Below are 15,825 nucleotides of genomic sequence, written 5' to 3' on the forward strand. Positions count from 1 at the left end.
GGTCCAAATTTTGCCTATTATCTGAAGACACTTAACATAGAAACAGATATTCACATATTCAATTGGAGAAAGAAAAATAAGGCCTCTGTGTGTGTGTGTGTGTGTGTGTGTGTGTGTGTGTGTGTGTGTGTGTGTGTGTGTGTGTGTGTGTTAGTTGACCATCCACCTACGGTCTGAGGCCTGCCGCACTAATCAAATACATGTATGGTTTGCGCCTTGCTTATCTGTGTGTGTTGTCTCTTAGGTGAACGTCAGCCCAGTGAATTTTCAATAAAATTACATACAACTCATACTAGGTCTCCCTCGTGTTTATTTCATGTATATTTTATATACAACATACCTATCTTTCATACTTACATTCCTCACCTTATAACTGCACACCTATTGATTCACTGTAATTACTGAATAACTCTTACAAGTAATTAACAATATGTTTTACAAACACATTTTAACTACTGAGTAATAATGGTATGATTATTACAGGTCTACAAACACATTACAAACTGCATCTCTACTGCAAGGTCAACAAAAATAAATGTTTAAATACAGTATGACGGATATTGCTAAGTGGTGAGTATATTTCTGCAAAAAGGATCATTTTATTTAAAAATAATAATAATAAATTAATTATCTTAGTGTGCATATCTGTCCTTTATCTTCCACTCACTGTGCTCAAGAAAATCTCAAAAGGTCACATCGAAACCCTTTGATGCATCTGATTTGATTCAACAAGTTCATTTGATTTTGAATTGTATTCAACAAATTACTATAATTTTTTTGGATGTAAAGATTTAGATGTCTTCAGCCTAAAGTTTTCTCACAGCTCTAAGCTCACAATCAAACATTCGTTTAATACATAGATTTGTCTTAAAATATTACCTTACGTTACATAACTATTTAGACAAATTTTAGAAATATGAACAATATTTGGAAATGTATAAGTACAATAAGTCAAATTAGTTTCTACAATACTCTGCATTTACCATGTTTAAGTTTAAAACCTACGATTTGTACCACAAAATTCTACAATCCATAAATTACACACGACAACCTTGACATCTCGGGTCATACCCCGACATTTTCTACTTTCCAACATTTTCTTAATCAGTACATGCTCTATCCCCAATCCCAGACAAACAATGTGTATAAAGAACAATATTAAAGAAAGTGCAAATGAAAACCCATCATATGTCCAGGTTTGTACATTTATTAACATTTTTGATCAGAAGAAAGTAAAAAATAAGCAATATACAGTTTGAATACCCTCCAACATGGACTCAATTCAAAATTCCTAAAACACACATTCTGCTCGCTGAACTTGCAGCAATACTGACAGTTACCACTTACTCCATTGCATCTCCGTATTTTGTGACTTTGGGAGCTGCAGATGTTAGAAGCTCACCCTCTGAAATAGAAAATTACATAGTTAGGGTTCGTGAAAAATCATTACTAGCAAAACAGAGCTGTAAAGAGTTGTAAAAAAAAAAAAATAGGAATAGAAACTCATTAAAAAAATATAACAACAACAACATTATTATGTTATGTTATGTATTCATGAGTTGTGTATTCATGTGATATCAAATCATGCCATTTTCACAAAGTAACATAACCAGGAAGTGTAGAGACACGATTTCAAATCTGCTGTTCAAAGTAATGAACCATAAATTAAAACAGACTTTGGATTAAAATTATATAACCTGTGGAGTTATTGTGAAACCAGTCAGTCCTTTTCAATTCATATGCGTGAAACATGAGTACAGCTTAAATGTTGAATCTCCCAACAAACATCACTGCAAAAGACCGTGCAAAACAGTTTCGCCAAGTCAAGTAGTTTTCTGCAAAAAAAAGAATACCCACAAAACCTCCGCAAGTCGCATCACAAATTTTGAAAAAAAGCCACAGCAAAATCAAGCATTTCTGGCTGCAACAATCACAAAAAAACTCAGCGGAATCCTGTACGGAATGAATATTCTTTGAAATGGCATCTTGTTCAGAGTCTCACTGTTTTGTTTAAGGGGACAGATGAAGTGAACAGATGAAGACTTACTTGGTGGACTGGAATCAGGTACTTCCCCTTTTTCCAAGAAAACCCACAGCTCTGTGCACTTCATCGTCTCCCAACGTGTTACTGTGTAGCTGAACACTGAGGACGCCACTGCCAGAGAAAGTTCCGGAAAAAGGACAGACATTCACCTTATATAACGGGGTCCAAACGTCTGAGACCATATTGAAAATCTGGATTTTTATTTATGTATTTAAAACTGGAAATAAACAGTTTTAGAATTTCAAAAAATACAACAACAACATAAAAAAAGGAAATGGGCAACATTGTAAATATTCAAAACTGAAGATGTTTCACTATTTCTAGGTCACTATTTAAATGTAAGCAAATGTGTGATATTGACCATGTTCACTCTTTTGTACGAAAGGTAAGATTGTCAGTGAGTCTCATCTCTTCTGTTGGATTTGATTTATACTGGATCATCAGGTTTTACACAAACGTGTGTAGTCTGTCAGCTAGAGTACACACTGTGATTAAAGCAAAAATGGAACTATACTACAGTAAGTTTTGCTCAAAAAGCTTCCTTTATGCATGTTCTGTTTAAAACATTACATTCAGAACAACTGGCACAAAAGGTGATTTTTGCATACATGGAGGAACAAGACATTAACATGTAATAGGGAACAATCCCTTACCAATAGACACTAGAAGGTTCCACTGGAGCGGATACTTCAGTCTTTTCTGTAGTGCTTGCTGTGCTAAGAACATGCTTATTGTACCTGGTTAATAGACAGAAGCAACATGAGAAAGGAAATACAATAAAATCTCCAAATTGTTGAGTGTTTCACAGATCATGCACTAATCAATTCTTAGTCGAGCTGTAGGAGTCTTATTACAGCAGCTGTCAAATGAGCTGTGATTAAGGGGGAAACAGTATTTTATTTTAATCACTGTATTAATACAAACAACCCAATAGCATGGTTTTCAAAATATCACAATATCAATTTTCAAAGAGAATGACATTAAAGGTATAGTCTGTTAAGAATATCAGATTTTTTTTTGTTGGAATTTTTAAAAACAATAATGTGTTCAACTACTAATGTGTTAAACTCTAATACAAACCAAAATATTATTGTAGACACTTAAGTAATGGGCCTGATATAGTTTGTGGACCCCTGCTATATAACACTGCAGCAACAGGGTAAGACTGAAACATGTTTATAATGGAATATGCTAGAATATTTTTAAATTAACATTGATCTCATGGGAAAATTAATATAAGGCCAATGTATTTTCATACTCCTATACATTTCATGATCCACACAACACTTATATATAATGTGTGCAGTTCTAAATTATACCAGTGGACTATTTTAATGGTGCTCAAAGTGCGGTCTGCGGATTCCCAAGGGTTTATGTGGTATAGCCATGAGGTCCATGAAATATGGAAGAAACCACTTGAGGGCATGCTGTTATAGGAGAATAATCAACAACAGAGTGGTGTGAGTTACTGTTACCACCCTAATGTTGATTATTTTTCTATTATACTATAGCACATCCCTTAGTATTGTATACCTCAACATAAAATATCCTCTTATCCCGCAAGATTTTCTGAACGATTGCATTTTTTTATTTACTAATTAAAGCGCAATAAGTTGTATTTGTATTACATTTCATTTACTACATACTACTACAGTACTACATTTAATGTAATGGAACATCCTTGAAACATCTTAGTTCCTGTTATCACTTAAGTTATGGCACCTATAAACAGTCACTCCCTCAGCAGCCTTTTTTCTCTCTTGAATTTAATAAGACAAAAAAACAAAACCACACAGCTTTTCATGTTACCAACAAGCTGCAAACCTTAAAGGCCTCTGTCCTGTCGGAAAGATTTAAGTTACAGCTTTACCTCTGACACTGGAGACTCCTTCCAAAAATATTAACAGTCTCCTGACAGAAAACGTCACCATCTTAACAACCACAAGTTTTCAAATCTGGAGTGACCGCCATGTCATTCCCTACATAAGTTGTTACTATAGAAACGATAACATATCAAATTGAGCGCATTAATATAAACCAGTGATTTGCCTCAGAGCCAGAGCTACTGTCCGAGCCGCTTTTGTTGACCAATCAGAATCTATGCTGCGCTGTGGAATAATAATGTGATATATGATCTTGTTTTAAATAGATATGTGGATTGTGATCATAAAATAGACCTGAATTCCAATAACAAAAATGTCCGTGAATTTTAATAAACTTTTTAAAAAAATATATTATATTTAAAATATTATTGCTCCGATACCAACCAATTATGAAGCTTCCTGTTCCTTTCATAAATGCACGGGACTGGCAGGCAGCATACTGCTGCAACCCCTGTGTAAAAGGAGTTTTCAGTAATCATGTTATTAAATTATGCATTATTAGGTCATTTGTATGTTTTTAAAGGATATATTACAGAATAAAACTAAAGCAGCGCACCGGATGTTTCTCCACGAGCGCGTCATCGACCTTCCGGAGTCCGATGTTGACCATCACGTTTAGATTTATTCTTGGGCTAAAACTCTTTAACTTTATACATGAATAAAGTGCAACTGACAGCTGGTCTGACTTTGGTCTTGTTTACTTCCGTGAAACAGCGAAGGAAACTCAAAAGACGACTAAGAAACTGTATTATTTTTCCTTTAACATGTCCACTGCGCCCTCTATCGACCTGGAGTCGTTACTGCATTCATATTGGCCCAAACTTGGATGAACCCTTTTTAATTATAAAGCATGGTCTTTTTTTACGTCTCATTTCTTTGATTGCTTTTTAAAAATATATACATATTTCTGTACAACATAATGTTTCTGAATATCAAAAACCAGAGGTGAAAGAAAGTATATTTTGTATTATGTCGGAAATCTGGATCATAAACCTAATTATTTAATTGTTGCGTCTTTAATTTATTTATTACCCATTGTAATAAGATTTCATATTCATAAATGTGCTCCTATCCAATTCGAGATTCTACTTGATATCTATTTACACTGACTAGACCCAAGAAGAGGGAATTTTTCTTAATTATTTCTTAAACTTAATTTTTTCTTAGTTATTATTTGTATACGATGTGTCACATACTTTACATAGCTTTAGTTATTTTTTAAATCTGATTTTATTGTAAATGCTTCTACATTTCTGAAGAATCCTTAATCTAGCTTCCTTGCTTACCTTACTCACATTTTAGCCACTCCCACTTAAGCATTAGCCCCTCCCCTGTGTTTTAGTCCATCTCTCTGTTTCACAGCCTTCGCATTTCCTCTGAATCCTAGCTTCTTTTTCTGTCATAATCATGGTCCTTTCTTCAGCTTCTTGGCTCCTCCTGTATATTTTAGCTCCTCTCTTGTCATGTAGCCCCTCCCACTTAGGCGTAGCCACTCCCACTGAATATTACCTGATTAAAAAGGTTACACAGAGAGCCTCAGGGTTGAAGCCAAATATCAAAACAAGAAACACTATGCATTAATGCCACTGTCAAACCAACGCATCTCCCTTTTGCTCTTTTTTGTATTATGATTTCCATCCTGCATTGCATTTTAGATCAGAAAAAGAAGAAGATGATGAAGCAGAAGACGCATCCTAATAAAAACCAAGAACCAGCACACTTGAACTAATAAAAGGTGTTATAGTCGCACTGAGATTATTTTTTTCTTTTCCTATGATCTTTTTAAATGACAAAACATTTTGCCCCAAGACATAAAAATCCCCTTCATTGCGTCTGAAAAGGAATATTTTATGGCAAAATTACAGAGTAAATTATAAAGTCTTTAAGAAAACTTTGTTCCACACTGTGAAATGCTCAGTCAAAGTCCTCCTTTTCGCCAACTGTTCACTCTTGACCCCATCACGAGCCTAACAATGGAGAGGGGGGATAAAAACACACAAGTTAGACATGCAGAACAGGTCATTCCTATCCAAAACTGAATTCGACGTCAGATATTTAAGATGTACTTTAGTTCTCCAGGACTGAAAATGTGCAGCCCTGATTTAAGCCGTACCTTTTTCTGTGTATGTTATGGTGATGATCTGTACTATTAAGATCAGACCAGTTATAAGAAACTGGCTGGAGGAGTCGTACATTCTCAGCTTAACCAAGAACAACAAAGAACAAAACAATTACTGTTTGCACTTTTAATATTATTTCCAAATATTCCTCTGGATGTATATGTGCATGTGTATAAATACAAGTGATGAGTTTGTAATGAATAAAAAGTAATGCTGTTATAGGAAAACAATCAAAGTGACACAAAACGGAGTTAATATTACCATCCCAAAGTTGATTATTTTCTAATAACATCACATCGTGTTTTATTTTTCTTATACCGCAGCTGATTTTGTAGCCGGAACTATTTTCAGAGCTGCTGTTATAGAAACTTAATCAACGTTAACTTACTTATCTGTTGGTTGATGAGGGGAAGCCTCCCTTTGTCTGATGTTGCTTTTTCAGCTCGACAGTCTAGGAATACAACTTCAGCATTGAAAAAATATATATATTAGATCTAAAAAATATATAATATATACATTTTTTAAAAGGACTCACAGACTTTTACAGCCTTAATGCACATAGTTCATTGACAGCAAATGTTCGAAATCATTGCTTTAACATAGAGAAAGTTGTACCTGGGTTGATCTTTGGCCTGGGATGTATGGGGTGTGAAGATGACCGAAGTGTGTGTTCGTTACAGCCTCGGCGCTGCATGATGAGGCACTCAGATGGAACCATACCCACATCTTGACTTCCTTTCGTATTGCTTAATTGTACATCAGCATCCAACTCAGAAACAAGACCCACTGACTTCTTAAAAAAAAAAAAAAAAAAAGAAGAAGAAGAAGAGGCATTTCACATTAAAATCACTCAACAATCATGTATAATATTTAATATAATATCAGATATTTCAAGGTAGTAAGAATTAAATCTCAAGGTTCACAGCAAATATTGGCAGTAGCTGACATTCCTTGACGTACTACATTAAGGAGGGAATAAATCATAACCGGGCATTCTGCTTTGGGAAAATAATCAACAAGGGGTTGGTGCAATTATTTTCCTATAAAAGCACATCCTAAAGCACGTTCTTATACTACAGCAAGTTGCCAGTTTGCTAATGATTGCCAATTTTTAAATATCAAAGAATGCCATAATACCATATCAACAATTATTTGTTCATGTATTTAGATGTACAATTAGTTGATCATTAAACTTAGATTATAATCTTTGGTATAATATTTCAGAATGAGATATTATATTGTCATAGGTGTACCTCCTCAGATGTCACTCTGGAAGATTTGTTTTTCCCAGGAACATGTGATTGCACCATCACAGATGGCAACCTGTTAAACAAAACCAACAATAAGACTATTTTTCTGCAAAAACTCATAGAAACAAAGAAGAAATAAATGAAGAAAAAAAACAACATTTTGTAAGCCAACGAAGCCCAAATATTTGAACTCAATTAGGACCTGTGCTTGTTTTTTCTGAGGTCAGAGTCAGAGGTCGGTGTGGATAACAGCTTCCTGGTCCTGTTTTTGACGTCGCTCTTTTCCCTTGCTGGAAGAGGTGCTAAATCCTGACGTTTAGGAGAACAGAAACCCCTGCAAATGTGAGGAAAGAGCATTAAAATCAAATGTCAAGTTATGTTTTTCATCTCAAATGTATATTGGAGCTCGTATACTTGTGGAATCTTGTCTGAGAGTCTTACATGCAGGTACCATATACACTATATGGCCAAGCCAAAAGTATTTGAACACCTGACCATCACACCTATATGTGCTTTTTGAACATCTCGTTCCAGATGCGGTTCCCCTTCTGCTCTTATAATAACTTCCACTAGGTTTTGGAGCATTGGCTGTGGAGATTTGTGTTCATTCAGCTACAAGAGCATTAGTGAGGTCAGGAACCGACGTCGGGCGAGGAGGTCTGGGGTGCCGTCGGCATTCCAGTCCATCCCAAAGGTGTTCAATAGGGTTGAGGTCAGGGATCTCTGCAGGACACTTGAGTTCCTCCATTCCAACCTCAGCAAAGCATGTCTTCATGGAGCTCACTTTATGCACATCATTATGCACAGGTTTGGATCTATTAGCTCCAGTAAAGTGAAATCTTAATGCTACAGCATCCAAGGACATTCGAGTCAAACGTGCGCTTCCAAGTTTATGCCAACAGTTTGGGAAGAACCAAATATGGGTGTGATGGTCAGGTGTCCACTTTTGACCATATACTTTAGTTATTAGTAACCACTTCAGACACTCCACCCACTAAATGTCATACTTATTCCACACTTGCCTGGCTACAGTGTTCAGAATTTTGACAGGAAGTATAACTGAATACTGTTACTCTGTGAGCTTTTCGAAGCAAAAAAAATCTGTCAACTTCCACAGTTCCACAGTTCTGTTTGAAGAATTTAGTTGTTTTAATGGTTTGTGATTTATTTGGTAACTTGTCTAACATTATCTATCATGATGATGCAGTTCTGTATCATTCTCCTCAGATGAGGTGAAACTGAATTATGCCCATCAAAACTAATACCTGTTGAAGATTTTTCATCATTTTATTTGAACAGACAACATAGACTGTTTTCGGTTTATTACCCGCCCCCTTGTTTGATCAGCACCTTAAAATAAGACAGGATATTCCTACTTTTTTGTAATATATATATATATATATATATATATATATATATATATATATATATATATATATATATATATATATATATATATATATATAGACATTTCAGACATTTCAATTTGTCTGATTAAGCATAAAAAGGTTCATTTTGGAAACCAAAAGAATTTAGCTGAAATTGAGCTGGCCTTATATTGTGTACTTTTAATAAAGCCTTAATCACCTTAACTTACAACTGCTGGATATTTTCAAATGGCCTGAACAGGACAAAAATCTGTCAGGGTTCTCAGATTCAAGTAAATGTTATTTCTCTCTCCAAAATTCTGAAATTCATTCTGAAATATTACATAATTTCTTAACTCACCTGTTTGTGTTCAGGTATTCATCCTTGGTCGTGCGTTTGGTGACAGCCCGGCTCTGATAGCGCCCCCTGGAGGTGACGGCTGTCACCGTGCAGATGTATGGTGTGTTGGCGGTAAGATGGCATGCTGTGTGCATGCGCTTTCTGCCCAAATACACCACACACTCGTTCAGACGTAGCTCGTATGAGAAGAGGCGGCCGATCGGCACCGCTGGAGCATCCCAGATGATTTGGAGCTTATGGCATCCCAGTACAGAAACCTCCAGGCCACCGGGAGCATGATCGTGACCATCTGCAGTGTGAATAAGAACACTACACCGAGAACTGCTTGTGTGTCCTGGACCCAGTGCACAAATGCTTATCGTGTACGTAGTGCCGGGAGACAGCGAGCTCACTGTAGCCCTGATGGAGAGTGAAGAGTGAAGAGTCCTGAGGATGTGTTACCAATCACTGGTTCCACCATGAAAAGTTCTTCAAACCTGTCATAAGACAGCTCACATGTGTAATAACAAGTGTAAGAACATCTAAAATATTACAAGGATGCTCATCCTACAGCCGATCCGATCTTTTAAAATCTGAACACAAGCAGTCATGTTAAAAAGTGCCAGAAAAAAAAAACATACGTAAATCTCAGTATATTAATATTACTCGGCTATGTTTGAACATACCCCAGCTCTCTGGTGGTCTCCAGGAGCACATCATCACAGTAAACCTGGAATGATAGGGGCTTGACGTCCCCCTCTGGTCCTGCCCATTTCAGTCGCACCTCAGTAGCTGTGCAGGAGATAAAACGCAAGTCCTTTGGAGGCCTCGGCCTAAGCTCCACCCCCTCCACTCTTATCTCCACGTGTTCGCTAAAGGGACTCGTGTCACCATCTGACGTAGAGAGATTAAGCCGTAGGGACAGCGGTGGTTTGTGCTGGAAATGGGAATGAGGTAAAGTGATTTCACACCGTGGGCCACGGTATATCAGAGTATCTCCATCAAAGAGGCTAGCAAAGACAAAAAAGTAGGGGAAAGGCATCATCAGCAATAATAATGATCAGAATTGTCACAAGCATTTCTGAAGTATATACGATGATCCATCCTTCAACAAAGTAGTCTTACTTATAGGTAACTTCCAGGCCACTTTCAGGCTCCAATCTCTCCCATGATGCAATGCAGGCCATTGATTGGTGTTGGACATTAACAGGGGATGGTTTAGGCAGGCGCTTCAGCTTCCTCAGGCATGCACTAAGCTCCTCCTGCAGCTCCGAGCCCGTTGATGGCAAGACAGAGAGACGCTGGAGATGAATGTAAAACATCAAGAAGAGTGAACTTGGCTTTAAAACTGAAAAGTTTGAACACACCTGATTTGATGAAGAATTTAGCTTGTAAAAGTGGCAATAAAGTCTTGAAGGGAGATAGATGACCTTGGTCACAATATATAACAGATTTTTTTTAAAAAATAAATAAATAAAAGTTAGCTGGAACTTGGATGAGTCACAAATGCGAGTTTCACTTAGGATCGGCATTATATTAAGAACATACGAATATGGTTTAAAAATTTAGTATGGTGTGTCATCAAAAAATAAAAAATTACCAATAGATATGTATTATGGGACATGAGTTTAATAAAAAATAAATAAATAAATAAAAAACACCTTAAGTTGTTCCTCCAAAGCGCTGTGCTCTCTAACTCGAGTTACTCCATTTGGTCGAGACACAAACACTCTCACCGTCCTGAGAGAAAGCAACGGTGAAAAGCCAAAATAACAACGTGGAAATGACTTGTAAGACCAGGTCTACTTCACAGCACAGAATCAGATATTGAGGCACACAAACTAAATGAATCAAGTATTCCAAAGGAACTCACATTGCAGCAAACCAAGTGCTGTCTGGGTCTCCACTTTTCAGCAAACTTACTAGTCCATCCAACAAACGAGGTAAGGACGGGCTCTCCATTAACAAGGCATGTCCATCATCCTTAGATGCCAGACAGCTCAATGCAAAGCAAGCCGTTTGCCCCGGCTCCGACTCCGCCCCATTGGTCAATAGCGTTTCCAGACCACTCACCTGGGGGTAAATGATATAAACTCAATGATTGAATACTGAGATCGAATACACTGTAGGAGTTTAAGCAGCAGTACGTAACTTTGTTATTTGAAATATGTTATTTATAAACATGTGGTTTTTAGTCACAAATCAATTCACATGCAAAGACTATTGAAAGTTTGTAGAATTACATGTCTTCTAATGATGTAATTATGTATCTGCTGCTTTTAATCTACTACAGCTTCCTCCTTGTCCGCCTATCGCACTCTCTTTCTGTTAGCCGGCTTCTTAGAGGTTTTTTTTTATTATTATTTTTAACTGACCACTGCTAATGCCCACTTCCTCTAATAATGTCTATGGTTTATCAATGTTATCCCTATGCTGTTACTTATTGATACCTTCTGTCATTATGAAGGTTGTTGTGATGTTATGTGACGTATGAACTAAACACACACCGGATCTTACAGAACAGCTCTGAATTTAAATGAATATCATAGCTTTTATGTTTTTGAAACAATGAAAAAATGAACTCTATTGACATAATACTTCTTTAATTTTGGACAAAAATGTTACATACTGCAGCTTTAAGTTTTACACTCTACTTCTCTGAGCCTGACATAAGCATAAGCATGTATTCCTTAGCGATGTCATGTAGCAAAAAATATTGCTGTCTCACCAGCTTTTGCTCTTTGGCTTCAGCCAGGATGAGGCATCTGCTTTGCTCACTCCCACACAAGCACCCAATAGTGAAGGATGCATTCATAGCAGTGTCTAAAAGCACATCGTACAATAAACAGTATTTTAAAAAAGCCCACAATACATCTAAAAGGCATGACTCGGCTTAGAGCCTGGTTCTCAAACTGCAGTAAGTCATTTTGTTCATACTGAAATTGTAGCTTTTTTTAAGGCCTGTCTTATACCTGATCCACTGTTTACAGTTTATTCTCGTTAACATTAGCACCTGAAATCGCTTGAGTTTTTCTGCCATGTTCCTAGAGGCACAATATTTCATCCCCCAGTACATATGTATATAGTATGCAGCTTTGTACATCAATAATATTTCCAGCACTTCACATCAAGGTGGTCATAAATTAATATTTAAACTCATTGTGCATCACATGGATTTGGTACAAATAGAAGCATTTTTGAGGAAAGGGTAGTAGCTAAATTTCTATTATTATCATAGCTAACATTATGATAATTGTCAGTTAGTACTTTATTTCATTTTTGAACACCTTGAAACATTACTAACTAGTAACTAGCGAAGATTATGATAATGGTCAGTTTGTAATTTATATCATTCTGATTCTGCTGGCTAGTTAGCGAACTTTATGCTAACTGTGAGTTTGTAATTTATATCATTCTGAACACTGTTATAATACTTTCAAGTTGCTTAATATTTGGTTTCAGTTTGTAATTTATAGAATTCTGAACATCTTAAAACAATTTGGCAAATTAGCTAACGCTATGCTAACTTACTTTAAGTTTGTAACTTAAATCAACTTTATGCAATGTTTAAAAGTGTCACAATGATCCCAATATTATGAAACTATGGATGTTTGGGTTTTTTTTTTTTTTTTTTTTTTTAACACTTTTGGACTCTCTCTTGACTCTGATCAAGGTCTTTGTGAATACAGAGCCTATGCTGGGAACACTGAGTGAGTATACACCCGAGATATGACACCAGCTTGTATGGAGGAAGTCTGTTCGCATAGTTTTAAAGCAAGTATGATGATAACTTTTGTAATGTAAGTCTTCAAGTTCCCTCTCCCCTTTATAAGTATGTCAAACTGTCCTGCACCCCTCTCCTGCACTCACATGTATTACAGAATCCTCACTTGTTGTTTCTATGAGCTGAGATTCTTCTTGTTGGGACTAACCTGTTCGGCTGTGGGTCAGGCACTGAACTAAATGCCCAAAAATCATTGAGGTTGAAGGGTGACATAGAAGCCTTTGGCAGGCCAGTTCATACAGAGAGAGCCGTGCTAGAATAAGAGCAGCCACATTAACCACTCTCTCTCGCTCGTGGTTCAGAAGACAGGTGACTCTTTCAAGGACTTGACTGAACATGGCATGGTCCTGAAGCAGCCACTGGAGTCCTGATGGGGTCTCAACCTATTGTAGGTAGAAAACACATAGAATTCAGGATTACTTTGGAGTAGCTTATATCTGGGTGTAAGACCAGAAAACTGATGACACACCAAACACACTATGGTGAAGCTCTAGTCAATCAAAAACTATCGCCCCAATAGTTGCACTCAATCACATACCTTGAAGATGAGAGCTGACAGCATACAATGAAATAACTCCCCACATTACACTCTCAGAAATAAATGTACCAAATAGTACTTTTCCTTGTTGCTAGGTACATACTGTACTTTTCTGTATGTATCTTTCATCGACCATCTGAACAAACATATAAATAATAATACCTTTAAAACTCAGACTTAAAGTTCCAGTGATTAAAGGTACCCCATATACACCTTCTAAAAAGGGAGCTGGTTTAAAAACCTTGGTTATTCCTTTCTAACCCTTTAGATGAACCACCGAAGCAGCATGCAGGCTCTCATCTCTAAACGCTAAATCAGTGTGATACATTTCAGGATGTGTAATCGTTACCAGTGATGCCACGGCTCCAGCAGCATTCAATACAACGTCAGGCTCATCTTTTGACAGGAGTTGTCCTATTGCCTGGCAAAGATCGCCGTCCCCCTTAGTCCACTCCTGAAGTTTCTGCAGCACAGCTTCATTCTCAGACAGCATCGCAAAGATGTAAACGGCTGAAGTGACAGCCACAGAGTAAGTCACAGAGTGGACTCAGCACACACCACACTCAGAAAGGTTTGCTTATCAACCCTGCATCCCCCCACAGAGTCTCTGTGCCTGGTCAAAGGCAATAAAAGACTACCCTACTTGTCGTAGCTGACAGTTTTATGGGCAGTATTTTTTGTGCTAGCTGGAGTTCAACTGCAGGACACCGTGAGATTGTAGAAAAACAAAAGCCAGTGCCTTGAAAGCCTTTACAGCTCACTGCTGGGAGAGATAACTTTCATTGTGAGCAGGCTTCTCTGTGTTCATCTATGGTCAAGCTGTGCAGCAGAATGAACCTCGTAATTAAACACAAAGGTTGAATTTTTGTCATGAACTTAAACTTGCCGTAAATTTGATATTTTCATTGTCACACTGGTGGAGCAATGCAATGGTCACCACTGAAGCAATGAAATCTCTTCCACAAGTTTGCATCTGAATTATCATTATGTATAGACCACAAATGAGAGTTATATGTAATAATTTATTCATTTGCTTATACTGGGCTTTCTTTAATGATTACATTGCCATTTAACACACTTGTATCTAACAGCTGAAGACATATTATAGAGTACTTAGCGTATCTGTAAGGATTTATAACTCAAAGCGTCATAGGTTAATGCTGCTTCATATAAGTGCTAGAGTGGGTTAAACAATAAATGGACAAAGAGTAAGCAAAACTGAATGGTTATGTATATGCATATATACTTACCATCCACTTTATTAGGAACACCTGTAGACAAAACTGCATATTCATTCAGTTGTCTAATCAGCCAGTGCAAAAACATCATGCAGATACAGATCAAGAGCTTCTGTTAATGTTCACATCAAACAATAAAATAAAGAGAAAGTGTGGCTGTGGCTTTGACTGTGGTATGGATATTGGTACCAGAAGGGCTGGATTGAGTCTTTCATAAATTGCTGATCTCCTGGGAATTTCACACAAAACAGTATGTTTGACAGTATGAGTTTACAGGATATATCCTTCCACAATGGTGTGGAAGGATATAGTAACTCAAATAATCTTTATAACCACGGTGAGCAGAAAAGCATCTCAGCATGCACAAGACATCAAACCTTGAGTTGGTTGGGCTACAACAGCAGGAGACCACATCAGGTTTCATGTCTGTCAGCCACAAATAGGAATCTGAGGCTATACACAGGTTTGGGCTCTTTAATTCCAGTGAAGAGACATTGTAACACTACAACATACATAAACATCTTCTACAATTGTGTGCTTACCAATTTGCGGCAACAGTTTGGTGACAGACCACATACTATAAGGGTGTGGTGGTCAGGTGTCCACAAAATTTTGGCCATAGTGTATTGTAATAGGCTGCACTCTGTAACATTTACTATTTAAAAAAAAAAATTCCATCACACAAGGAGTGGTGTATAACCCCAATTCCCAAAAAGTTGGGATGCTGTGTAAAATGTAAATAAAAACAGAATGCATTGATTTGCAAATCTCAAAAAAAAAACATGCTATTCACAATAGAACATAGAAAATATAACATATCATATCTGCCTCTCATCGATTCTCTTTTTATACCCAATCATGTTACTGACCTGTTGCCAATTAACCTCCAGCTGTTGCTACCCTCCCAAATTGTGAGAGGGGTTGCGGCCATCAAATTAAAAATTACCTTATATTTTCCTTAAAATGGTACATTTCCTCCGTTTAAACGTTTGATGTTTTGTATGTTCTATTGTGAATAACAAGGGTTTTTTGAGATTTGCAAATCATTGCATTCTGTTCTTATTTACATTTTACACAGCATCCCAACTTTTTTGGAATTGGGTTTGTATAAGAAATCCTACAGGGCTCCCAACTGGTGAAACAGAAAAGTGTTCACCCTAAGATTGCAAGTTCAAATACTGACGATGCCACAGTGATTCAAGGCCCAGGAGTCTATAGAGCACACAATAGGGATAGCTGTCGTACGGTAGGGGAGACGTGA

At 37.0% G+C, this 15,825-nt stretch overlaps 2 protein-coding genes across 3 annotated transcripts; both read right to left on the reverse strand.

Annotated features, from left to right (window-relative positions):
• Window positions 1-1,186: 1,186 nt before the first annotated feature.
• tmem141 (transmembrane protein 141) lies at window positions 1,187-4,667 on the reverse strand. 2 transcript variants are annotated; one of them, NM_001200897.1, is given in 6 exon segments: window positions 1,187-1,405; window positions 1,698-1,835; window positions 2,048-2,155; window positions 2,698-2,781; window positions 4,312-4,378; window positions 4,484-4,626. In NM_001200897.1, coding segments are annotated over 5 exon segments (387 nt in total). In that variant the 5' UTR covers window positions 4,538-4,626; the 3' UTR covers window positions 1,187-1,405; window positions 1,698-1,761.
• A 665-nt stretch (window positions 4,668-5,332) lies between these two features.
• Window positions 5,333-13,875, reverse strand: LOC108259925 (uncharacterized). Its single transcript, XM_053676800.1, has 12 exons — window positions 13,676-13,875; window positions 12,937-13,171; window positions 11,733-11,827; window positions 10,928-11,077; window positions 10,741-10,744; window positions 10,130-10,352; window positions 9,691-10,014; window positions 9,026-9,424; window positions 7,500-7,631; window positions 7,301-7,370; window positions 6,041-6,128; window positions 5,333-5,436 (listed from the first exon to the last, which is right to left on the reverse strand). Exons 1-12 carry the CDS (start codon window positions 13,817-13,819, stop codon window positions 5,333-5,335), a joined length of 1,968 nt encoding a protein of 655 aa, XP_053532775.1. The 5' UTR covers window positions 13,820-13,875.
• Window positions 13,876-15,825: the final 1,950 nt, after the last annotated feature.

Source organism: Ictalurus punctatus, chromosome 28 (genome assembly GCF_001660625.3).
Source record: "Ictalurus punctatus breed USDA103 chromosome 28, Coco_2.0, whole genome shotgun sequence".
Lineage (NCBI taxonomy): Eukaryota > Metazoa > Chordata > Actinopteri > Siluriformes > Ictaluridae > Ictalurus > Ictalurus punctatus.

Excerpts from the sequence above, each read along its gene's own strand:
- tmem141 (XM_053676787.1), bottom strand. The coding sequence starts at position 4,537 with ATGGTCAACATCGGACTCCGGAAGGTCGATGACGCGCTCGTGGAGAAA. Across the intron at positions 4,379-4,483 it reads CGCTCGTGGAGAAACATCCG|GGGTTGCAGCAGTATGCTGC; the intron begins GTGCGCTGCTTT and ends CCTTTTACACAG. Across the intron at positions 2,156-2,697 it reads GAACCTTCTAGTGTCTATTG|TGGCGTCCTCAGTGTTCAGC; the intron begins GTAAGGGATTGT and ends TTTCTCTGGCAG.
- LOC108259925 (XM_053676800.1), bottom strand. The coding sequence starts at position 13,819 with ATGCTGTCTGAGAATGAAGCTGTGCTGCAGAAACTTCAGGAGTGGACT. Across the intron at positions 13,172-13,675 it reads CTGGAGCCGTGGCATCACTG|GTTGAGACCCCATCAGGACT; the intron begins GTAACGATTACA and ends TACCTACAATAG. Across the intron at positions 10,015-10,129 it reads GGCCTGGAAGTTACCTATAA|CCTCTTTGATGGAGATACTC; the intron begins GTAAGACTACTT and ends TGTCTTTGCTAG.